Consider the following 26,024-nt stretch of genomic DNA (forward strand, 5'->3'; position numbering starts at 1 on the left):
AGTAGAATTCAATTCGACCTGCACGTGCTTAATAACGCATGCATAAGCTTGAATATCACGTGGGAAAACACATCTCCCGAAAAAAAAGTTTGCGATTTTTATTACAAATCTGGTTATTACAAATGTGGTTGAACGTTTGCAACCACTTTTGTAATAAAAACGAGAAACGTAATAATTTTTTAAAGTAAAATAGGTCCATGAACAAGGATTTCAGGTAAAACATTTGGAGTTCTTAAATGACCCAGGACAGTTGTATTCGACCTGCACGTGCTTAATAACGCATGCATAAGCTTGAATATCACGTGGGAAAACACATCTCCCGAAAAAAAAGTTTGCGATTTTTATTACAAATCTGGTTATTACAAATATGGTTGAACCTTTGCAACAACTTTTGTAATAAAAACGAGAAATGTAATAATTTTTTAAAGTAAAATAGGTCCATGAACAAGGATTTCAGGTAAAACATTCGGAGTTCTAAAATGACCCAGTAGAATTCAATTCGACCTGCACGTGCTTAATAACGCATGCATAAGCTTGAATATCACGTGGGAAAACACATCTCCCGAAAAAAAAAGTTTTCGATTCTTATTACAAATCTGGTTATTACAAATATTGCTGAACCTTTGCAACAACTTTTGTAATAAAAACGAGAAACGTAATAATTTTTTTAAGTAAAATAGGTCCATGAACATGGATTTCAGGTAAAACATTCGGAGTTCTAAAATGACCCAGCAGAATTCAATTCGACCTGCACGTGCTTAATAACGCATGCATAAGCTTGAATATCACGTGGGAAAACACATCTCCCGAAAAAAAAGTTTGCGATTTTTATTACAAATCTGGTTATTACAAATGTGGTTGAACCTTTGCAACCACTTTTGTAATAAAAACGAGAAATGTTATAATTATTACAAATCTGGTTTTTATTACAAATGTGGTTGTAACATCGCAGACAAGTGCGAATGAATTGGAACCTGTTGAGGATGTCTTTAGGATGAAGAACTTTGGCATCGCCTCCTGAAAGTCTCGAGTGTTCCTAAAATGTTGCAGACCTATGCAAATGAATTTGAACCTGTAAATGATTATATGTCTATGAGAGGAAGAATTTGTTTGGCATCGCATCGTATATCTGTTTAAAGCATACACATTTTGAACGCATTGCAAAAATGAATTGTTTAAGAATATTTTGCAAACATGTAGTTTATTCTATTATATCAAGAAAGTTTAAAAGTGTTTGTAGTTAAGAAATGAGTAGTTTGCCAAATTTGCCAAAAATGAATTGAACCCGGGGCCTTTCACATGCAAAGTGAACGGTCTACCACTAAGCCACATCCTCTACACAGGTGACAGTTGATTTTGTATTTTATTCATCACTAAGTATAGTCATAATGAAACTACTATTTTACGCAGCAGAGTTTCACGACATTTGGACAATTTCATTATATATATATAAAACACTTTTTTTCAGTTTACCAAAGTGAACACAGCTGGTTTTACCAATGCTATGGTTAACCACGAGTTTTCAGTTCCACTGATTTTATTATTTGATGGATTTACCAGCATGGAACCTATTATATAGAATGAAATACATCAGCGAGAACTAAATGCACGTTGAAAGCTTCCATAGTTCAGTTCTGTCAAATGTCAGATTCGCCTGATTGGACATTTAAGTATATAGAAATTACAACTAGTGCAACATTATGAATTTATGGGTGTTATGTTATATACTGTATATTTTAACATTTCTTATATCATTATTTTCACCAGTGATTACTGTCGAACTTGCTATCCCTTGAAAATCTGAAAATGCTTAAAATTTAAAAAGTATTTATTCCCCTTAACCCAGTAAAAGCACTTTTCCCCTTTGATTTGGTAAAAAAAAGTATGGACTTTTACTGTATCTAAGTAACCTGCTGATGGATCCTCATGAAAATTTGCACAAATGTTGATCACTCGAAGATAAGGGTGCATGCGCAACTTTCTCATTACATTTCACATTTCTTTTTTAAGACAGTGTTGTTACCATAGATGATAGTATGTTTTATTTTTCTTTATTTTATTTTATTTTTTTTGGAAAATATAGTAATACTTCTTTTCTAGTTTAATGATGTCAGAAGTTCAGAAAGCAGAAAATCGAAGGGGATGTGGCTCAGTGGTAGAGCGTTCGCTTTGCATGTGAAAGGCCCCGGGTTCGATCCCCGGCATCTCCAGCTATGTTTTTGCTCCGTGGCGCGTCTATCATAACTTCTGTAGCGTCATGTGTACACCTAACAACTGTAGATAATTTTGGAAACAGGATACTGTTATATATATTTTAGAACAGCAGAACCTTATCGTAGGCAAACATACTATTACAAAGTGTTTTCCCGGAAAAAACAATGTCAGTTTTTAATTAAGATATAATGTAAAGAAAATCGTGTTTTAACGTAATTAATACATGAAAGAGGTTATACGTCCGCGGAATATCTTTCAAGAGGGCGTAGTCGGAGTGAATTCTTCAGGCGACGTATAACAGATTTTGAGTTTATTATTTTAAGTAAAACACGATTTTGCTGTACATATCATATCATTTAATTCTAAATACAATACGTAAATCTTTATTTGATAATCTTAAGCATGTTGCATCAGATTTGTTCAAAGTTCTTATTTAATTTCCGTGAAGCTCCCCTTGCAGAGTCCCATTAATTTCGTGAAGGACGTATAGAAAATATTTTTGATTTTAATAAAATAAATGAAGATCCGCTATATAAGCTAAATATTTATTTATTCATCTTGTTGGGTTTAGTGACACCTGGGTAGAAAACCACCGACTTTTTGTAAGCCAGCTGAACGACTTCATCACATGAAAAAATCTCGAACCATCCTCTGTAAGGATCAAGTAATTCATTCAACGGCCTTAACCAATCCTTAGACATCCCTAAGCGTGAACTTTAGGAGAAACATAATCAAACGCCTATGTAACAATCAAATATATCTTAAAATAATGAAGGGATAACTAGTTTGAAAGGAGTATCAGTTAAAGTAGTGACATGGTTATATGAAAAATATATTGAGCAGGATTCTATTATACAAGTTTGTGTTTATTAACAGGAACCGGAAATTCTATCAACAATCAAGCCAACACAAGTCTATATAAAAAGACGCCCTTCTATTTAAATTATATAGAGGGAGGGGTCTTTTTTTATAGACTTGTGTTGGCTTGATTGAATTATATAAAGGGGGGTCTTTTTATATAGACTTGTGTTGGCTTGACTGTTGATAGATTTTCAGGTTCCTGTGGTTTATTGTAACGTTGCATAATCATTTCGAAATTCGTCCGGGACATTGACGTAATTAAAAATATTGAGGTGTTTGTGTGGGGGGGGGGTTTAACGTGGATTGTTGCCCACTGAAAACTGACTAATCACCACTCACCTTTATTCCACGATTAAAGTCAATACATTGAAAGTGTTGAAGTTTTCCTTTATACACAAAAATTTATAGGAAGGAAACATTAGACATTGGAACTAAATTTGTGTCCTTGACCTTTAACTTACCGATCAAGTTCATGCGCTCTGCATATTTCTATTCGCCACCTACCTATATGCAACTTTTAAAGTCAGTATCTTGAAAATTTATTTAGTTACGCTCCAGACATGTAATATAACAGAAAAAACTTGTCCTTTGAGCTCCATTTTTGATCTTGACCTTTGACCTACCGACCTGGTTCATGAGCTCTACATATCATCTCATGGGCACATACCTACAAGTTTAAAGTCAATACTTTAAATGGTAACTATGTTTTGCTCTGGACTAGGGATACAATGGACAGACGTACGCTCGCCCGATCACTAAATGCGTCCGTTTTTCCAAAATGGGCGTATAAAAATCAAGATGATTTTTTTTCTGTTTTTTTTTATTAATACATGTACGCATGTTTGAGTTACCAAGTAAACAATACTTAGTTAATCAAAAAAAAGTAAAATATGTTAACATACATTTAAAACATATCATTCTGACAACATCAAAAACAAGGAAGTATTAAATTGCACATGTGAAACAAGAGGCCTTTACGGACTGATACGCTCACCTGGTGCATATAATACATACAGTTTGATTTAAGCAAAGAAATAGCTTTTTGATTTAAGTCACAATTCCTCCTTATTATGCAAGTTCATAAATTGGAAATTTTGATAATATGGTAACAGAATCATATCAAATTTAAACTCAAGACTACTATGTTATAGTGGTGTCCAGCTTTTGATGGTGGAGGAAAACAATTATTTCAGGCATGAGCAGGTACCTGGGTAGAATCTCCGACCGTCCATATACCAGCCGGATGGCTTCCTTATATGAAAGAATTCTACATCTAAAGCAAGATTTCGAACCCACAGCAGTGAGTGGCAAGTAATTTGATCCGTGCCATGAGAAAATCAACATTGTGGCTTTGCGACCAGCATGGATCCAGACCAGCCTGCACATCCGCGCAGTCTGGTCAGGATCCATGCTGTTCGCTAACGGTTTCTCTAATTGCAATAGGCTTTGAAAGCGAACAGCATGGATCCTGACCAGTCTGCGCGGATGCGCAGGCTGGTCTGGATCCATGCTGGTCGCAAACCCACTATGTTGGTTTTCTCATGGCGCGGCTCATTTGAAGTCAGCAACCTTGACCTCTCGGCCATGGAGGCCCCTTACAACGATATATAACCTCATAGATCACTGATGTGTAAAAAGAAAGATACATAAAAACATATTAAGAAATAGTTTCACAAACATGAAGTAAAAATGACTAGAAAAAAAGGCTTGCCGGACAAATACAATCACAATTTGGCGAGTATTCATCAATATTTTACGACTTACTGTCTGATACACATTTTCCGTTGCAAAGGTTTTCCCTGACCTCTTTCTATATAAAACATTAACACTGATATTATAAATCATTCAAAAGAACTATGAGAGTGGTAACAGGATCCTTTCAAATCTTCAAAATATCTTGGTAAGTTTTGAATTCATCGCCAAGCAAGAGCAGTCAGAGGAGACAGCGGGCTCGGCCTCGACCATTTCAATGCTTGATAATGAAAAAGGGCATATCTGCGGAAAAAAGAATTACCACTGGAGTAATTAAGGCCACAGATGTGGATGTTGTTGTTACACGAGTCAAATCTAAGTAATTTGAGCAATAACAGAGATAGAGCGAAAATGTATAAAAAAAGTAACTAAAATTCTAAGTACAAAAGGGACATAATTCATGGAACATTTCTGCAAGAATAATGTACCTTGTGTCATTTGATGTCTGTGATGATGTGGAACAACTTTTTCCCATTAAGTAATAACCTAGATAAAGTGATGGTGCATCACAACTTTAACCTGAAATTCTAAGTAAGAATGGGGCATAACTCATGAAATATATCAGCTGGAGTTATTGACTTCATGTCATATGATGCAGAACAACTATTTTACGTTTGAATCAAATCCATTCAGAAATAACTGGTATATAGTGAAAGAACATCAAAATTTGCTAAAAATTCTCAAACTCCAACACAGTGTTACTTCCCCTTATCGGTACATGATTGACAATATTCCTGCGCGGAGGTTGAAAAATTCTAAGTAGAAAGCGGGCATAATTCATGAAATATTAGTGACAGAGTTATGGACCATGTGTCATATGATATAGGTGACAGGTGATGATGTGGAACATCTCTATCTAAGTTTGAATCAAATCCATTCTGACATTACTTATTTCAAAACATCAAAAAGATCCTACTCTATCCTCGCATATGTTTACAGTATAGTTAATATCTGGATCTTGCACAATAAGTCCACAATCCTGTCACAGATTAGGTTGATCAAAATAGAAGATTTAACAACAAAGACTTTATAAAAAATCCTCTGCCCATGGGGTATTTTTTCCATGCAAACTTTCATCAATTTAAAGCAACTGAAAAGATAGTCATCTCTGTCTAATATCAGACTCAGAATGCTGAAAAAAGTCAGCACTTCATGATACAGCCTTTGGATTAGAAGAGCACATTCAAGGGACATATTAAAGTTACATAAATATCAAACAAAAGGCAGATATCACTTTCAATAAAAATAAGCATGTTGAGAGTGTATTCGTGTAGTCAAAACTACTGGTGAGCATTGTGTGTTATATAAATTATAAATAACAAATTCTACAAAAAAGTTTTTCTATGTATGATTTATGAGAATTTGTCTTTACATGCCTATAAAAAGGGAACTAAATTTATCCCTCAATAAACATTCTTTAAGAGATGAACACAGCATTCCTATTTCCTATTAAGTCTGCTTTCTTAGAGGAACATAGCACCATCTCACTTCTGATCATATTTAATTTAAAAACTCACTGAAATCTTAAAAGACACAAACATTAACTGAAATCCTTTTAACAATGGATGCAAGGGGAATCAAATCAGTTTCTCACATGAAAGCTTTTTACTAGAATGCTTATCCATTTAATATGTGATACATGCATTTTGATAAATCATGCAAAATAATGTGAAAAATGGATAATACTTTTACTAAAAGTTTTATTTTAGTTTGTATGTATGATCTCAGTTGGGACTTGACAAAATTTCTACAATTATGTTATAAGCTTAAAGCTGTTTGAAAATGGATATGCATGTTTGTAGAAAACTTTGGAATCTGTATTGAAACCTTTTGAATGCCCCTTGTACATGATAAGTCAGACAGCTCTAGCCAACAATAATGGATAAAATTACAACCAAAAGCTGCATTTTAATTTATATGTATGATCTAGGTGGGACCTTTACAATATTTCTATCAGTATGTTACATTTAAGTTTAAAGCTGTACCTAATATGAAAATGGATATGCATAATTGTAGAAACCTTTGCCATTTGCATTGAAATCTTTTGAAAGTAATATGTACATGATAAATCAGACAACTCTAGCCAACCTGTGGCATGAAACATTAATCAGTTATAAGCACATTCTAAAAGCAGTCTATTCCTCTATGGCACTATAGATATAAAAAAAAAAATCATATTTACAGAATAAAGATATATCATAACTATTTACAGAAACCTACTTTTATAGTAGATTAATATTGCATAAATTTTAAACTAGAGATTTCTTTTGACAAAAACACAAGTTTCCCCACTTATACCACTTCATTTAACCCTTACCATGCTGGGCACGATTGATTCTGCCTTTGCGAACAGTGTAGATCATGATCAGTTCATTATAGAAATTTAGCAGGATAAGGGTTAAATTCTGTAAGTCTAGTACCATTTGAGCCGTGCCATGAGAAAACCAACATAGTGGCTTTGCGACCAGCATGGATCCAGACCAGCCTGCGCATCCGCGCAGTCTGGTCAGGATCCATGCTGTTCGCTAACAGTTTCTCTAACTGCAATAGACTTTGAAAGCGAACAGCATGGATCCTGACCAGATGCGCGGATGCACAGGCTGGTCTGGATTCATGCTGGTCTCAAAGCCACTATGTTGGTTTTCTCATGGCGCGGCTCATTTATTGAACACAACTGAATCAGCACCTTTAGCTATGAAAACATAATGGTAAATTTGCGTAGCTGTAACATGTACCATATTTCATCTGTATTTGTAATTAAATAGGGAACATGATCCTTCTTTGTTAAACTAAACATTTGGAACTAATATATATATATATCAAGTATTATACTAATACACAGAAACCTTTATTATTGCACATGTTGTGAGTTTATGTCTAACAAAGGCTAGCAAAGTCAGGTAAACAACACAACATACATCTAGAATTACTTTCGTGTGATTTTTTTAACAGTTATGAATACTTAATCTTTCAAAAAATCTTTTAAAAAAATGTTCTACTCTATATAGCAGAATAGGTCTGCTGAAAAGTATTCAAATTATGTGCTACAGAATACAGACAAATCCTCTTGGACAAAATAATCCCTGCTTATTTTTGACCAAGGCAGACACAATCCATCCTTTGATCTGACATTCATCTGAAACTAACAAGTTTTAAACACTTTACAAGTAAAGTTTGCATGCGTGCAGCTAAATTTTGTCTACTGCACTTTACCATCTGGAGAGAAAGACAGAGCACTGACACACCTTTGATTCTATACCTACATGTTTAAGATTAAAATCTCAACCTCTACAAAAAGCAGTTAAAACTAACCCTGTATTTCTGTCATGTTGCAGGCTGTTTTTCAAATGCTCTGTTATTCTTACTGAAGTTAAAAAAATGTCATGGAATTCAAAGATCATTTAAAAAATAATGGAATAGTTTCCTTTTTTTTCAGCACATATGGCTTGGCTCACATCTGACCAAATGAGGCATGTAAAAATTTCCATGGGACTACCGGTAAATATCACTAAAATGATGTAAGGTAGTAAAAAATCAAACATTTTATGAAACAAAATTAATTAAATGTAAAAATCTTTATCAAATGAAAGAACAATGCATGTTACATTCATAGCATCTTATTCATAGGGACATTTTTTCTTTTTAAAAAGCTAATAAAGAAAGTACATACCGGTAATATCACAAACACAATCACAAGAAAAAGAATTTTTCAATAGAACTACTGTTTTATCTTAACCTTTAGCCTGCTGGTGGCAAGTAATTCTGCCTTTGCGACCATCAGCCTGCATGAATGGTCTGCATTGTTCGCTTTTCTGGCAGTAAATTTTCAGTGAACAACCCTTCTAATAATAAATGGTACTGCCCAAACTGAATGATGGACCAGTCCATTTTAGAAATTTACCAGGGTAAAGGTTAAACAAAACTTAAAGCAAGCAACAAAAAAAAAAACAACGAAAAAAACTCAACTCTTGTTAAAACTGACTGATTAGAGCATTTCTCAGCTGAATAAAATTATTAGAGCTATATGTACAACATGTATTAAATAAAGCACCTTCATGTTAGAAAACATTGCACAGATATTTTATACTTAAGAATAACATGTTGTAACAGAATACATAACAAAAGTATGAAGTGAGATAATTACAAATATTACCCGGCTGTCAAAATTCCAGAAGTTTCCATGGAATGTCTTTGAATTTCCGTGGAAGTCTGGACTCTGGAGTATTCGGACAAACTTTCCGGAGCTTGATATGGAATACTGCGGAAAAATGTCCAGGGATTTCTGGAGAACTTTCTATGGACAATTTTCCGGAGTGATTTCACGGACGTCCATGAACAATTTTCCGGAGTTATTCCGCAGTCATCCAGGAAGTTCTGCTGACAGTATTATTCAATAGCAATAAATGTGATTTATAGACTTTTTTGCAGTACATGTATAGTGAGCAATAATTATAACACTTCAGTACAAGCAATATGATTTTGTTGCATGTGATCACTTTTGCAGTTTCAGACACTATATGAACAAGGAAAATGAATCTTTACCAGTTTAAAGTGACTGATCAGAATTTTTTAAGCATATACATACATGTAGTTTCGAACAAAGATTAGTTACATTTAAATAATGATGAAATCATTCAAAGAAAGTACCTAAACATATCTGTTTTCATATATGCATATTATTTATAAAATCTTTGTGAAGCCTTTGGTTATACTCTAGCATTCATTGTTTTATGCTATAGAATGACTGATGTACAAATATACATACATGTGTTAATTAGCATAGTTACAAACATTATGTACTGTTTCATTGGTCAGTTATGTAAACAAACTTACTTGAGCAATTTCTAGAATCCTCAATATTAACTTTGAACTGAATTACCGCACATAATAAAGTTTCACTAATTTTTACACAACTTGTTATCATCAGACTTCCAGTTACACATTTTGAAAATTCCTCTGTAAGATGAGTTCATCTAATTGGCTGAGCTTGATCACATGGTATTCCCAGTCTGATGCTAATTGTTTCATGATGTGTTTAAAATCCCTTAGAAAATGACAGAGTTATTTTCCAGAGTTAAATGACCAGAATTTTTTCAAAGTGCTACATTTCCGCAGTGTCGGTGAATATTCCATGAACATTTTGATAGATGTCCAGAGTAATTTCCAGAGATGTCCATGGAAAACATTTGCAATCACTCTGGACATGTTATATAACAGGTGACTTTTCCGGACTATTCCATGGAAAGTACCTACTTTCCATGGAAGTTTTGCATTTGTCTGCAATTTTTCCACAGTTACTTTGGAATATGTACAGCCGGGTAATCTTGAAATACAGTGACACATTTCAAAACTCAGTATTTTAAAGTCAGTGACCTTAACTACCCGACTACAGAGGGCGAGCACCTGGGTAGAACCACCCACTTTCTGCAAATCAGCTGGGTGGCTTCCTACCATGAAAGAATTCAACACCAAAAGCAAGGTTTTAAACCCAGTGATTTTAAGTCAGTGACCTTAACCACTTGGCCACGGAGGCCTCGTTCAAATTAATAAAGTTAGTACATTCATTTTCATAGACAGTATAATTATACATATACTGTGTAAGTACATAATTTGTAGAGTGAAAATAGCATAAAATGTTGACAATTACATTTTGTAGAACATGACAGCAATAATTGTCAAGTATTATAAAACTAAAAAAGTAACAGCCTATCAGCAAATACAAAATGACTTTTTGCATAAGCAAACATTAAGGCCATTTTAACTTATTTTCTTAATTTTCATCCACGTCTTACACCTATTTGTTTTCTTTTAGAAATATTGTAAAAGTAATACTTGTATTTCAATTAAATCTTTTTTTCTGTTTTATTATCCTTTTATATAAATGATACAAACTGTACAGTATATTTTGCTTTTTAATTTTCACCCGTCATATTTTCTGTTTTCATACACGATTATTGTGACGATACTACAACTGTTTTCATACAGAATACAGAACTACCAATTATCAGAAATAAATAATGAAAAATTTCCCCATCCCCACCACATTTTCAGAAAAATTTGGATGATTATCTTCCATGTCCTAAAGGTCGTTCATGAAACAGATCAGTAGTTACTTTCAACTGAACAAAACAAAAAGCATCTATATTGCTGAATTAAATCTATCTATAATTATTGCTATTCAACTACATGTGAAGTTGCGAAAACATGTGACAAATCATCAGACAAAAATAGTGACAGTCTCTAATTATGTTACTTCGTATGCTGTAAAAGTAAGTTACACAGGATAAGAAGAATATTCTTCCTGAATATCATAGAAATAAATATCAATTGTACAAATTGACAAGGACAATGTTTTTTTAAAGCAAACTTCTGTTCTGATGTGCAGAAAGTAATGGGAAACAAAAGCAAAAAAAAAAAAAAAAAAAAAAAAGAAAGAAGAAAATTCAATCATCAAGTTACCTGAATAAAATATTCCATCTAATATACAATAGTAAGTTAATGCCACAAGAAAAGTTCAAACCTGAATTTTATACCCATGATAGAATGGAGAAAAATGAAAATAATAAGGAATACCTTGAGCATTAACAAACGAGTCGTGCCATGAGAAAACCAACATAGTGCGTTTGCGACCAGCTTGGATCCACCATGCTGTTCGCTTTCAAAGCCTATTGCAATTATAGAAACTGTTAGCGAACAGCATGGATCCTGACCAGACTGCGCGGATACGCAGGCTGGTCTGGTTCCATGCTTGTCGCAAAGCCACTATGTTGGTTTTCTCATGGCGCGGCTCAAATTATTCCTTGGTGTCTTAATCACCAATTTACAACAACTGAATTATGTTCACCCTCTAATGAAAATGTATACACCGACAGTTTAACCCTTACCATGTGGACACGACTGGTTTTGCCTTTGCGACCAGTGCAGATCATGTTCAGCCTGCACATCCGTGCAGTCTGATCATAACCTGCACTGTTCGCTATTCAGCCAGTATCTTTTTGGTAAGCACCCCTTTTAACAGTTAATGGTACTGTCCAAATTGGAAGATGGACAACTTAATTATATCCTCGATGTACCAGTTTCAGTGACCCTAAGAATACCACTGGCAGAATTAGATAAATTCTTGGAGAAGAACTAGTGTCATTTATGGATTACTATAATGTAGCCTTTCCCCAATTCAGAGGATGTAAAATAGAGTGGAAAATCTTTCAGCAAAAATATTTGGTACTGTTTATCACAACCAACCCTGATCTGCCTTACAGATTTTCTGTGGGACCTGTTTCAGTGACCTTATTTCTAAACTAGTCAAGGTAGCCAGTAATTGGCCTTTAGTCAATGTTAACTTACACAAACTGAACAACAAACCAAGTAAAAACAATGTTAGGCCTTGTTCATAATAAAAGTACAGAGCAAAACAGTTATATTGGTTATGCGGCATAAAAATTCTATAAACTATAAGGGGGTGGGATTCAAAGACTTGGTATTATATGCACATCTGTTGGTAATATTCAAACATACTGTGTTGTATTATTCAACAAGATGCTGTTATCTCATTTGATAAAATATGGAAGTGCTGGCCACCTCATGTCAACAGTATCAGAAGAGAAAGTTAGTTTTCATTTTTCAGATTGGCTATAATTTCTGCCAGGTTAAAAGATATATAAGCCAATCATGGATTTCAAAGCTGTATATTTCCTAAAAGTAATTGTTGGAGTGTTCTACCTGCATAAAAATCAGACAGAAAACAAGATGACATTTGCATAAAAAAAGAAAATAAATCAAAATGTTCCTTATAACTAAAGAGCTAGATCAGAATTTGAGAGCATAAAAAAGTAATAAGAAAAATGTCTTATAATTGGGGTTACCATGGAAATAACAATGCCACCAAACTGTCATTGTCAGCACAACATTTTCTTTGAACATATCAAAAGCTAAAATGTTACTGTTAACAACCCTACTATAATTAGTTGCCTAAATTACTGCACTTGGAAATGGCAGCAGATTTTCAGAAGGTCACTGAAACAGGTCCTCCTACATAGAAATTTAGCATGGTAAGGGTTAAGGACCAAAAGCCATTTAGCAGCCCGAGGAGTGATGAAATATATGAATGTCCAGATTTAGGCCAGCAAAACAATGCACCATTTTATCTTTACATTTATGTGACCGTTAAATGAATCTCATAGCTAGAAATTACCCCCAATGTCTTAGAAGGGACATGCCTCCAGATATAGGTCTTATTTCAAAGTTCTCTTAAATGTTTGTGTGATATGAAACAGACTAAACCATTTCAAAAAATTATTAAATAATAAAGTGAAACTGGAATAGAAAACATAAATGTATGCACATTTATTTCATTACATAAAGCAACGAATCCTCATGGGCTTATGGAAAAGTAAAAGTTAACCAGTTCCCCTATTTTATATAATTTGAAAAAAACTACTAAATTTACTTATGAGAATAAAACAGTTTTTTTTTTTAAAAATGTGCATACATGAAAAATGTTTTTCCATGCATACATACCTTTCTCATTTGGACTAACATTGCATTATTTTGGGAAATTGAAACTCTAAACTTCTTAATAACATGACTGTACAAATTTCAAAAACAAGCAACTCAAATCATTCTAGATATTTTGATATGCCAACTCATTTTAGACTGTCTGCAATTTCCAGACAGAGTCATTTACAAAACAACCATTTTAGTTTATTAATCTCTAAACAATCTACTTCCTGATTATATGGAAAAACTGGAGATACCAGTAGAACATTGAGATCATATGTGCAAAAACTTCTTACAGTTCAAAAACCGAAGACTTGACTTTACTGAAAATCTTTGGTTTACTCAGGATCTAAACTTTGAAACTCACTACCTTTTGATAAATATTATATGAAATTCTGAAAACTAAACTTGTTGAAGAGTAACTACCTAAAATGGTGGTTCTCTGGTGAGCAACAAACTGCTACAGTTCCACAAGTCTTTAGTATTTATTATTGTTCATTCATTTTCAGAAAAATTTATCATGTTGTGTCATGTCTTTGAAATGTTATTGTTTATTTATGTCTTTTGCTGTATATACCTGATTCTCATTCTCATTGTATACATTCTTGACATTTTCAATTTTGTAACTGTATATACATTATGTAAATCTTACAGAGGCTCACAGGGAAGACTGGGCATGCCCCCCAACTTTGTTGAAATACAGTCATTATAATTATCATAATAATATTGATGGTTTAGTGCCAGAAGGAAGTAATTACATATAAATACAGAAGGCACATACTACTTTCAAGGACTAAAGCCTCGATATTATTATATTGAAAAACATGTAACATATTCTTAATAAAATTTTCTATAATGCTTTACATGCTATTAAAATTGACATCTTTGTGTGAAAGTTCTAATTAAAGAATCTATTATTTAGAATTTATTTGACTGCTTAGTGCAGAGAACCCCCATTTTTATTAATATTTAATATACTCTTTGGTCTTAATCTTTAGAAATACATATTATATCACAGATATAATATGTTTTCAATGTTAGCTACATTAAGATGTTAAATTCCTAAATATATCAATTCATTTATATTTAAACTTCATTACAGTTTATACTTACTTTAATTAAAGGTCGATTGCAATACAAGTACTACAGTTTATAATAATCACTCTCGACACCACATTTCTGATGGTATCGTCAACATGTGGTTATGAGAGAATAAAAGCCAGTTTCCCTTTCAGCTTCATACATGACCACCAGACTTTCAGCCTTGTCATATTTGTTACTTTTCTCTCAATTCCTGACACAGGCAAACAGTCTTAAAATTTAAACAAAAAATACTGATTTAAATCTGGAAGCATGTCCCTTAATGACAAAACTACCCATATATATACAACTATACTCAAAACTTGGACATCTGAGTATCCTCTTTATTCATACCAGAAGCTATATCAGAAGTTTTAGGCTTTTGTGAAAGCTTTAAGGTTTCTACCTTCTTCAAACCTTCATTATTATACTTTGGGGATTTTACAAAGCCATTGCTTTCATAACGAATATATGACTCTAGACTTGCAGGTCCACTTGTACTCTTGATTTCCTCCGACATAATTTCATTATGCCCAGTGTTACCTGAATACTTTAAATCATCTTCCTTTGCTGTATCTTTGACTAAATTATTTAAAACAACATCATGCAATTTCTCGCCAACCCCTGCATTATCCTGTTTCACTTCACAAGTCATCATTCTATCATCACCTTCTACTTCACTATCCACTTTCCCTTTATCTTCTCCAATGTCATTTGTTTCACACATTTCTGATTCTTTGTCTTCAATTTTGTCACTTAAGTCATCTGAGTTCGTACTCTCAGAGTCAGAAACATCACTGACTGTTGATCCATCCCCTAAAGAAATCTGATCTGGATTTTTGTAAGGACTATCCCATGAATCTTCAACATTTTCATCAAGATCAGAAAATGCTTTGAGTTCGTGTCCATCTGAATCTAAACCCTCTAAATTTTCATCTATTACTAAATGCTCTTTCTCAATATCTTCAGGATTGGCACTATTTTCAGATTTATCGCTCATTACATTCTCATTTCCAAAGGAATCTTTGTCATTAATTAATGCTTGGTCAAAATGTATCAATTCAGTATTTTTATCTTCTTCCTGCTCTGTAAGTTCAAACACTGACAATACAATTAGCTTATCTCTTGAGCTTTCATCACTTTCGTGCCTTTCATTGGCTGAATTTGTGCTAGTTACATCTTCTCCATTTTGATTTTCAGGAATAGCTGCTTTGCTATAATCCTTACTTAGTTTATCACAATCAGCAGACAGATCATTGCTATTTTTCTCATTAATACTGTTCAGTTTATTAACCTTGTTTTCCTCGGATATTTCAGATTCTTCATCACTTTCATCATCAGATATTTCCACTGTGCACTGACCATTGCTGGAACCCCCAAAAACATTGTTACGGTATCCAAACAGAGTAGGGGACATTTCCTGTTGATCTAGAGCAGGATGTTGTTTATCACTGCCACCATCTGTATTTGTTGAACTTGTTTCATGGGGCTGATCATCCACACTTTCTATCACTTCTTAAAAGGAGAAAAAAATGTTTATTATCATTTTTCAACTAAGTTTTAGTTATCCTGTGTTATGTTCAGCTAACCTATCAAAATATCAACTGATTCTATATCAAATTCATCTTCTTCCCCCGAAGTAAATAACAATAGCCCCACAGGACTTAGCTATGTAGGATAAACAAGTGAATGAAGTATTGCCATGCAATACAAAGTCCACTACAGGAAGGCTTCTAATTTTCTCTGCTGTTCTTTATAGTAACAACAAGGGGAAGTTAATCCTAAAACAAGAGGGCCAAGATGGCCCTAGGTCGCTCACCTAAGAAACACTCCATAACAGTGTAAAACATGTTTGACCTTGTGATTTCATGGAAACAAATATTCTGACCAATTTTCATTAAGATTGGACCAAAAAATTGGTCTCTTGCGATAAAACAAGCATTTTCTTAGATATGACCTAGTTTTGACCTAGATGACCAGTTCAAAATCGACCTAGATTTTATCAAGGAATCATTCTGACCAAAATTCATGAAGATCACTGAAAATACAGCCTCTATCACATACAGAAGTTTTTTTTGGATTTGAACCAATGACCTAGTTTTTGACCTAAGATGACCCATATCAATTCGACCTAGATTTCATCAAGGTCAATCAACTGACCAAATTTCAAAAATCAATTGAAAAAAACATCTCTATCGCATACAAAGATTTTTCTTTAATTTCAACTAGTGACCTAGTTTTTGACTCAGATAACCCATATCAAAATCGACCTAGATTTCATCAAGCAATCACTCTAACCAAATTTTCATGAAGATCAATTGAAAAATACATCTCATTGCATACACAAGTTTTTCTTTGATTTGACTAGTGACCTAGTTTTTGACCCAGATGACCCAATTTCGAACTCGGCCTAGATTTTATCAAGGCAATCATTCTGGCTAAATTCATGAAATCAGTTGAAAAATCGCCTCTATTGCATACACAAGGTTTTCTTTGATTTGACCTAGTGACCTAGTTTTTGACCCAAGATGACCCATTTTCGAATTTGGTCTAAATTTCATCAAGGTAATCATTTGACCAAAATCATGAAGATCAATTGAAAAATGCAGCCTCTATCCATCAAAGGTTTTACGTGATATGACCTTGACCTAGTTTTTGACCCAATTTGACCCATTTTCGAACTCCTAGATTTATCAAGGTAATCATTCTGACACAAAATTCATGAGATCAATTGAATAATACCAAGCTTTATCGCATAGACAAGGTTTTCTTTGATTTGACCTAGTGACCTAGTTTTGACCTCAGATGACCCATTTTCGACTCGACCTAGATTCATCAAGGCAATCATTCTGACCAAAATTCATGAAGATCAATTGAAAATACAGCTCTATCGCATACACAAGGTTTTCTTTGATTTGACTATGTACTATTTTTGACCCAGATGACCCATTTTCGAACTCCTAGATTTCATCAGCGATTTATCATTCTGACCAATTACTCAAAAGATTCTGATAAATCACCTTCTAAGCCCATACCTACACCTTATTTTTCTTTGTTTGACCTATGACCTAGTTTTTTGACCCCAGATGAACCCACTTTCAACTGCTTCATTTCATCAAGATATCATTCTGACCTATTCATGAAGATTCATGAATAAATTTACAGCAACTCTTATCGCATACACAAGGTTTTTCTTGATTTGACCTATTTGACCTAGTTTTTTACCCGAGATGACCCATTTTCGAACTTCGCCAGATTTCATCAAGGTTTCATTCTTCTAATATTCATGAAGATAAATAAAATATTCTGCCTCCGATATCCGCATCACTACTAAGGGTTTTTTTTGTTTTGATTTGACCTATGACCTAAGTTTTGACCACAGAGACCACTTCGAACATCGGCTTGATTTCATCATAGATATAACATGTTTGACCAATATTCATGAAGATTATTTGAAAATACCCTCTATCCATACACAGGTTTTTCTTTTTGGGACCTAGTGACCTAGTTTTTGACCAGATGACCCATTTTCTGAACTCGGCCTAGATTTCATCAATATATCATTCTGACAATATTCTGAAGATTAAATGAAAAATCACACCTCTATCGCTACACAGAGTTTTCTTTGATTTGACCTAGTTGACCTAGTTTTGTACCGAGTTTGACCATTTTCGAACTCGGCCTAGATTTCATCATGATTATCATTCGACCATATTCCAGCGGATTAATTGAAAATACAGCCTCTAGCTACACAAGTAAATGTTGACAGACACGGACGCAGCAACAGACGACAAAGAGGACGACGATTTCGGACATCGAGCGATCAAAAAACTCACCTGAGCAATTGCTCAGGTGAGCTAAAAAGAAAAAAAATATAATAAAAGTCCACAAGAAACTCTTTATCAGGTAGAGATAGGTCAAAATACACCTAAACATTGGATGTAACATGCATGTTTTACCACAGAAAAGTGGTCTTGATTTTTCCTTATGGCCAGTAATAAAAAAGTTACAATATAAGCTATTTATAATATTAACAAAGGGAAGTAATTCTAAACAAGAGGGTCATGATGACCCTGGATCGCTCACCTGAGTAATATGAGCTACATGTTTCAAATGTAAAAATGATGATAAAATATTAAGAAAGTCATAGGTCACATTCATGGTCAATGAAATTCAGTTTTACGATTTGTGTGCAAAACTGTGTAGGTCATCAAAATTTCAAGGCTGTATCTTAAAAAGCAAGAAAGTAGGTCAAGGTCACAGTCAAGTGACATCATATTACTTGGGGTCATCAGGTAATTATAATTAAACAGTCTTGGAAATAGGATCAGATGATTTTTAAGTATTTTTCCTATATAACTCAAATAACTACTAAGTGACCCCAGGGCTGGGCCTCTCCTAACCCCAGGGGCATAATTTGAACAATTTTGGTATAGGACTACCAGACAATGCATCATACCAAGTATCAAAAGCCTAGGTCGTATGGTTTCAGACAAGAAGATTTATAAAGCTTTTTCCTATATAAGTCTATATAAAACTTGGGACCCCAAGGGCAGGGCCTCTTTTCAGCCAACAGGTACAATTTGAACAATTCTGGTTGAGGACCATAAGACAATGCTACAAACCAAATATCAAAGGTCTAAGTGTTGTGGTTTCAGACAAGAAGATTTTTAAACTTTTTTTCGTATAAGTCTATGTAAAACTTGGGACCCCCGGGGCGAAGCCATATTTGAACCTAGGGGGATAATTTGAATACTCTTGATAGAGGACCACTAGATGATGTTACAAACCAAATATTAAAGCCCTAGGCCATGTGGTTTTGTACAAGAAGATTTTCAAAGTTTTTCCTTTCGGTTGCCATGGCAACCAGAGTTCTTAATGGAATTCAATTCTTTGAACAATTTTGAAAGGGGGCCACCCAAGGATCATTCCTGTGAAGTTTGGTGTAATGCTACCTCGTGGTTTTCAAGAAGAAGATTTTTTTAGAAATTGTTGACGCACGACGGACGACTGATGACGCATGACGGACATCAAGCGGTCACAATAGCTCACCTTGTCACTTCGTGACAGGTGAGCCAAAAATCCCTTTATGAATGACAGAGTTATGGACTGGACATGAAATTGCGGACAGACGGAATGATGGAATGACAGAATGACAGATGGAAAAGTGCATTCCTATAGTCCACAAAACTGGCTTTCAACCAGTAGGTGACTAATAACTTGCTTACAACTACAAACAGAATTTTGTTGAAAAAAAAATGGGTACTGAATGGGAATAATAGTGCTCCCACTTGAACAAACTTTGCAGAGAACCAAATAGTGATGTTAAAGACAAAATTTGATGAAGATCCATCAAGTTGCTCATGAGAAGAAACTGCTTTTCTATTTTTAGCTCTGGCGTCCCCTAAAAAGGCAAAGGTTAATAATTTTAGCCCTTACCATGCTGGACACGACTGATTCTGCCTTTGCAACCAGTGTAGACCAAGATCAGCCTGCACATCTGTGCAGTCTGATCATGGTCTGCACTGTTCGCTATTCAGTCAGTAAATTTTCAGTAAACATCCCTTCAAATGATAAATGGTACTGCCCAATTTGCAACATGGACCAGTCCATTATAGAAATTTAACATGGTAAGGATTAAAAAAAAAAAATACCATTTTGCTGGTGTAGAGGATCTATTTGACCAAGACTGGAAGCTGGACTGTCTGAACCTTTACCACTATCGTGGTCATCTGACAACTGCAAATACAGGAACAAACTGATTATAATACACCTATAAATTATGTTGTAAAACATACTGCTTGTTCTTCACATATGTAAGAACTTATAAACATCAAAATCTGTATCACACTAGATGGAAATCTGTTTCTGTATCATGCCTGTGCCTAGACTATTAACACCAATATACATGACCAAGTAAATAAACCAAATTTCATAAACAAGAGGGCCATGAAGGCCCTGTATCGCTCACCTGACCTATTGACCTAAAGATTAACATTCTGACCAAGTTTCATTAAGATATGATCATAAATGTGGCCCCTAAAGTGTTAACTAGCTACTCCTTTGATTTGACCTGGTGACCTAGTTTTTGACCCCAGATGACCCAATATCGAACTCATCTAAGACTTTATTAAGGGTAACATTCTGCCCAAGTTTCATTAAGATTGGGCCAAAAATGTGACCTCTAGAGAGTTAACAAGCTTTTCCTTTGATTTGACCTGGTGACCTAGTTTTTGACCCCAGATGACCCAATATCAAATTCATCCAAGATTTTATTGAGGGTAACATTCTGATCAAGTTTCATTAAGATTGGGCCAAAAATGTGACCTCTAGAGTGTTAACAGTCAAATTGTTGACGAAGGAAGATGGACAATGGACACAGGGTGATCACAAAAGCTCACCTTTGAGCACTTTGTGCTCAGGTGAGCTAAAAATGAGGGGAAAAGGTTTATACCGAAAGTGCTTTTGAAAATGATGTTGTGGACTGGATGTTGAGATATTTTTTTAAATTCTGAGACAATACAAAAATATAGTTACTTTGGATGAAATGTTTTTAATGACAAGCTTTTGTGACATAAATACATGAAAATCTGCTAAAAAATTGAGGCTGTATAATGTCCTACAATAGCAATATATATGAGAAATCAATCTGAGTTTTTGGGTGCTGATTCATTATTCTGAATTATTGCTAATTACTGTCATACATTTTGTGTCTTTGAAATGCTACATATTTAACTGAAAAACTGTATTCTCTTTATTAATTTGGCCTTGTTTTATCAATGTTAACAAAAATTTTACAACAAGAGGACCAAAGGGTCCTAGGTCGCTCACCTTAGAACAGCCAGAACAAGGTACTTCTTTGATTTGACCGGTTGACCTATTTTTTGACCCAATATGACCCATATTTGAACCTGACCTAGATTTCATCAAAACAATTGGCAGGATAAAATTTCATGAATATCCAGTCTAAAGTGCAGCCCCAAATGCTTAGCTTACACAAGGTATTTCTTTGATTTGACCGGGTGACCTAGTTTTTGACCCAACATGACCAATATTTAAACCTGACATAGATTTCACCCAGACAAACAGCCTGATAAAATTTAATAAATTTCAAGTCTAAAATGCAGCCCCTAATGCATACACAAGCTATTTCTTTTATTTGATCGGGTTACCTAGTTTTTGATCCAAGATGACCCATATTTGAACCTGCCCTAGATTGCATCAAAAGAAACATTTTGATCAAATTTAATGAATATCCTGCTTAAAATGTGACCCCTTTTGCATAGGCAAGGTATTTCTTTGATTTGACCAGGTGACCTAGTTTTTGACCAAACATGACCCATATTTAAATCTGACCTAGATTTCATCAAGACAAACGTTCTGATAAAATTTCATGAAGATCCACTGAAAAACGCAGCCCCTATTGCATACACAATGTTATTCTACGATTTGACCAGTTGACCTAGTTTTTGACCCAACATGACTCATATATAACCTTGACCTAAATTTCATCAAAGCAAACATTTTCATCAAATTTCATGAACATCCTGCCTAAAATGTAGCCTCTATATTTTTATTATTTTAATGGGTGACCTAGTTCTTGACCCTAGATGACCCCTATTTAAACTCGACTTAGATTTCATCAAGAAAAACTTTCTGATCAAATAGCACGAATATCCAGTTTAAAAATGCATCCATTATTGCATACACAATGTTTTTCTTTGATTTGGCCGTGTAACCTAGTTTTTGACTCCAGATGACCCTTATTCTAACTTGACCTAGATTTCATCCAGACAAACATTGTGATCAAATTTCATGAAGATCCAGTGTAAAATGCAGTCACTATTGCACACACGAGGTTTTTCTTTGATTTGACCTAGTGACCTAATTTTTGACCCCATATTATCCATATTCAATCTTGAGCTAGATTTCATCAAGGCAACCATTCTGACTAAATTTTATGAATATCTAGTGTAAAATGCAGTCCTTATTGCATACAAAAGGTTTTTCTTTGATTTGACCGGGTGACCTAGTTTTTGACCCCAGATGACCCATATTCGAACTTGACCTAGATTTCACCCAGACAAAGACTGTGATCAAATTTCATGAAGATCCAGTGTAAAATGCAGTCTCTATTGCATTTAAGGTTTTTCTTTGATTTGACCCAGCAATCTAGTTTTTTACCCCAGTTTACCCATATTCGAACTTGGCCTAGATTTCATCAAGGCAACCACTCTGACTTAACTTTATGAATATCCACTGTAAAATGCAGCCCTTATTACATACTCAAGATTTGACCCAGCGACCTAGTTTTTGACCCCAGTTTACCCATATTCGAACTTGGCCTAGATTTCATCAAGGCAACCACTCTGACTTAACTTCATGAATATCCACTGTAAAATGCAGCCCTTATTACATACTCAAGATTTGACCCAGCGACCTAGTTTTTGACCCCAGTTTACCCATATTCGAACTTGGCCTAGATTTCATCAAGGCAACCATTCTGACTTAACTTTATGAATATCCACTGTAAAATGCAGCCCTTATTACATACTCAATGTTTTTCTTTGATTTGACTGGTTGACCTAGTTTTTGACCCCAGGTGACCATATTCGAATTTGACCTAGATTTCATCCAGACAAACATTCTGATCAAATTTCATGAAGATCCAGTGAAAAATGCAGTCATTTTTGCATACACAAGGTTTTTCTTTGATTTGACCTAGTGACCTAGTTTTTGGCCCAAGATGAACCATTTTCGAACTTGACCTAGATTTCATCAAGGCAATCATTCTTACCAAATTTCAAGAAGATCAATTGAAAAATACAGCCTCTATCGCATACACAAGCTAAATGTTGACAGCCAAAAGACGATCAAAATAACTCACCTAAGCATTGTTCATATGATAAAAACAACTGCCTATTTTTTTTATAAAACAACTTTATATTAAATACAACAATCTTCCTGCTACATGTACATACATGAATTTATTTAAATGTTAAATCAGATCAACTGTACCTTCTTTATATCTTTTTCAGAGTCTGTTCTAGTATAGGAACCATTCAACATAGCTGCTTCATCCATATCCTAGAATACATTGCAAGTATTGTTAACCTTAAACCTGTGGCGGCAAGTGGTTCTGCCTTTGCGACCAGTGCAGACCACGATATTGAAGATCAGCCTGCACGTCCATGCAGGCTGATCATGGTCTTTTATTCAGACAGTAAATTTTCAGTGAACACCCCTTCAAATTATAAATGGTATTTTCCAAGTTGAATGATGGACCGGTCCATTTTAAAAATTTAGCAGGCTAAACATAAACTGAGCAAAAAATAACCACTATCTACACAGGAAAGAGAGCACAGGGACATAGTGTACAAATACTACAGCAGGAGCTAGAATTCAACACCCCTTCAACATGATATCAACACCTAGCAACTAACTAAGACCTCTGTTTTTTATCAAACTGTCACTGACTTTGGGCACAGACTTGTATAAAACTAAACATAAACATAAAACCAAACAAACCAAATATGGTTTACACTAAAATCTGTATTAAGCTAATAATGATCAGTACCATAAACATCTGCATAATTTTACTAATTGTAAGTTTGATACCTACATGTAAAAAGGAAATATTATTTAGCAGTACATACACAACTGCATACACCAAGCAAGATTTACTAATTGTAATTTTGATACCTATATTTATGCAGGTAAACCAAATATGATTTACTTACAGACTGGTATAAATCAAGAATGACACACAGATCTGTATTCACCAAATATGACACACAGATCTGTTTAAACCAAGTATGACACATAGATCTGTTTAAACCAAATATGACACATAGATATGTATACACCAAATATGACACACAGATCAGTTTAAACCAAATATGACACACAGATCTGTTTAAACCAAATATGGCACATAGATCTGTATACACCAAACTTGACACACAGATCTGTTTAAACCAAATATGACAAACAGATCTGTATACACCAAATATGACACACAGGTCTGTTTAAACCAAATATGACACACAGATCTGTTTAAACCAAATATGACACACAGATCTGTATACACCAAATCTGACACATAGATCTGTTTAAACCAAATAAGACACACAGATCTGTATACACCAAATATGACACACAGATCTGTTTAAACCAAATATAACACATAGATCTGTTTAAACCAAATAAGACACACAGATCTGTATACACCAAATATGACAAACAGGTCTGTTTAAACCAAATATGACACACACATCTGTTTAAACCAAATATGACAAACACATCTGTTTAAACCAAATTTGATGCACAGATCTGTATACACCAAATATGACACACAGATCTGTTTAAACTAAATATGACACACAGATCTGTATACACCAAATTTGACACATAGATCTGTTTCAACAAAATATGACACACACATCTGTATAGACCAAACTGACACATAGATCTGTTTAAACAAAATATGACACACAGATCTGTATACACCAAATATGACACACAGATCTGTTTAAACCAAATATGACAAACAGATCTGTTTAAACCAAATATAACACATAGATCTGTATACACCAAATTTGACATACAGATCTGTTTATACCAAATATGACACATAGATCTGTATATACCAAATTTGACACATAGATCTGTTTAAACAAAATATGACACACAGATCTGTTTAAACCAAATATGACACACAGATCTGTATACACCAAATCTGACACATAGATCTGTTTAAACAAAATATGACACACACATCTGTATACACCAAACTGACACATAGATCTGTTTAAACCAAATATGACACACAGATCTGTATGCACCAAATATGACACACAGATCTGTTTAAACCAAATATGACACATAGATCTGTATACACCAAATCTGGCACATATATTTGTTTAAACAAAATATGACACACACATCTGTATACACCAAACTGACACATAGATCTGTTTAAACAAAATATGACACACAGATCTGTATACACCAAATATGACACACAGATCTGTTTAAACCAAATATGACAAACAGATCTGTTTAAACCAAATATGACACATAGATCTGTATACACCAAATTTGACATACAGATCTGTTTATACCAAATATGACACATAGATTTGTATACACCAAATTTGACACATAGATCTGTTTAAACCAAATATGACACAGATCTGTATACATCAAATTTGACACATAGATCTGTTTAAACCAAATATGACACACAGATATGTATACACCAAATATGACACACAGATCAGTTTAAACCAAATATGACACACAGATCTGTTTAAACCAAATATGGCACATAGATCTGTATACACCAAACTTGACACACAGATCAGTTTAAACCAAATATGACACACAGATCTGTATACACCAAATATGACACACAGGTGTGTTTAAACCAAATATGACACACAGATCTGTTTAAACCAAATATGACACATAGATCTGTATACACCAAATCTGACACATAGATCTGTTTAAACCAAATAAGACACACAGATCTGTATACACCAAATATGACACACAGATCTGTTTAAATCAAATATAACACATAGATCTGTTTAAACCAAATAAGACACACAGATCTGTAT

At 34.2% G+C, this 26,024-nt stretch overlaps 1 protein-coding gene and 1 non-coding gene across 4 annotated transcripts in view; one reads left to right on the forward strand and one right to left on the reverse strand.

Moving 5' to 3' along the window:
* The first annotated feature begins 2,138 nt into the window (after window positions 1-2,138).
* On the forward strand, window positions 2,139-2,210 carry Trnaa-ugc (transfer RNA alanine (anticodon UGC)). The gene has a single exon. It is a non-coding gene; the product is annotated as a tRNA-Ala (tRNA).
* Window positions 2,211-3,978: 1,768 nt separating this feature from the next.
* Window positions 3,979-26,024, reverse strand: part of LOC123524766 (uncharacterized) — a 108,820-nt gene continuing 86,774 nt past the window's right edge. For 2 of the 3 annotated variants that reach the window (XM_053538493.1, XM_053538494.1), the window contains exons 17-19: window positions 23,422-23,490; window positions 20,058-20,142; window positions 3,979-15,918 (exon numbers count right to left, since the gene is read on the reverse strand). In XM_053538493.1, coding sequence (XP_053394468.1) covers window positions 14,720-15,918; window positions 20,058-20,142; window positions 23,422-23,490 — 1,353 coding nt within the window. In that variant the 3' untranslated portion in view covers window positions 3,979-14,719. The remainder of the gene's footprint in view (window positions 15,919-20,057; window positions 20,143-23,421; window positions 23,491-26,024) is intronic. The other variant, XR_008370221.1, reaches the window with a different exon arrangement.

The sequence above is a fragment of the Mercenaria mercenaria genome, chromosome 3, assembly GCF_021730395.1.
Source record: "Mercenaria mercenaria strain notata chromosome 3, MADL_Memer_1, whole genome shotgun sequence".
In the NCBI taxonomy this organism is placed as follows: Eukaryota; Metazoa; Mollusca; class Bivalvia; order Venerida; family Veneridae; genus Mercenaria; species Mercenaria mercenaria.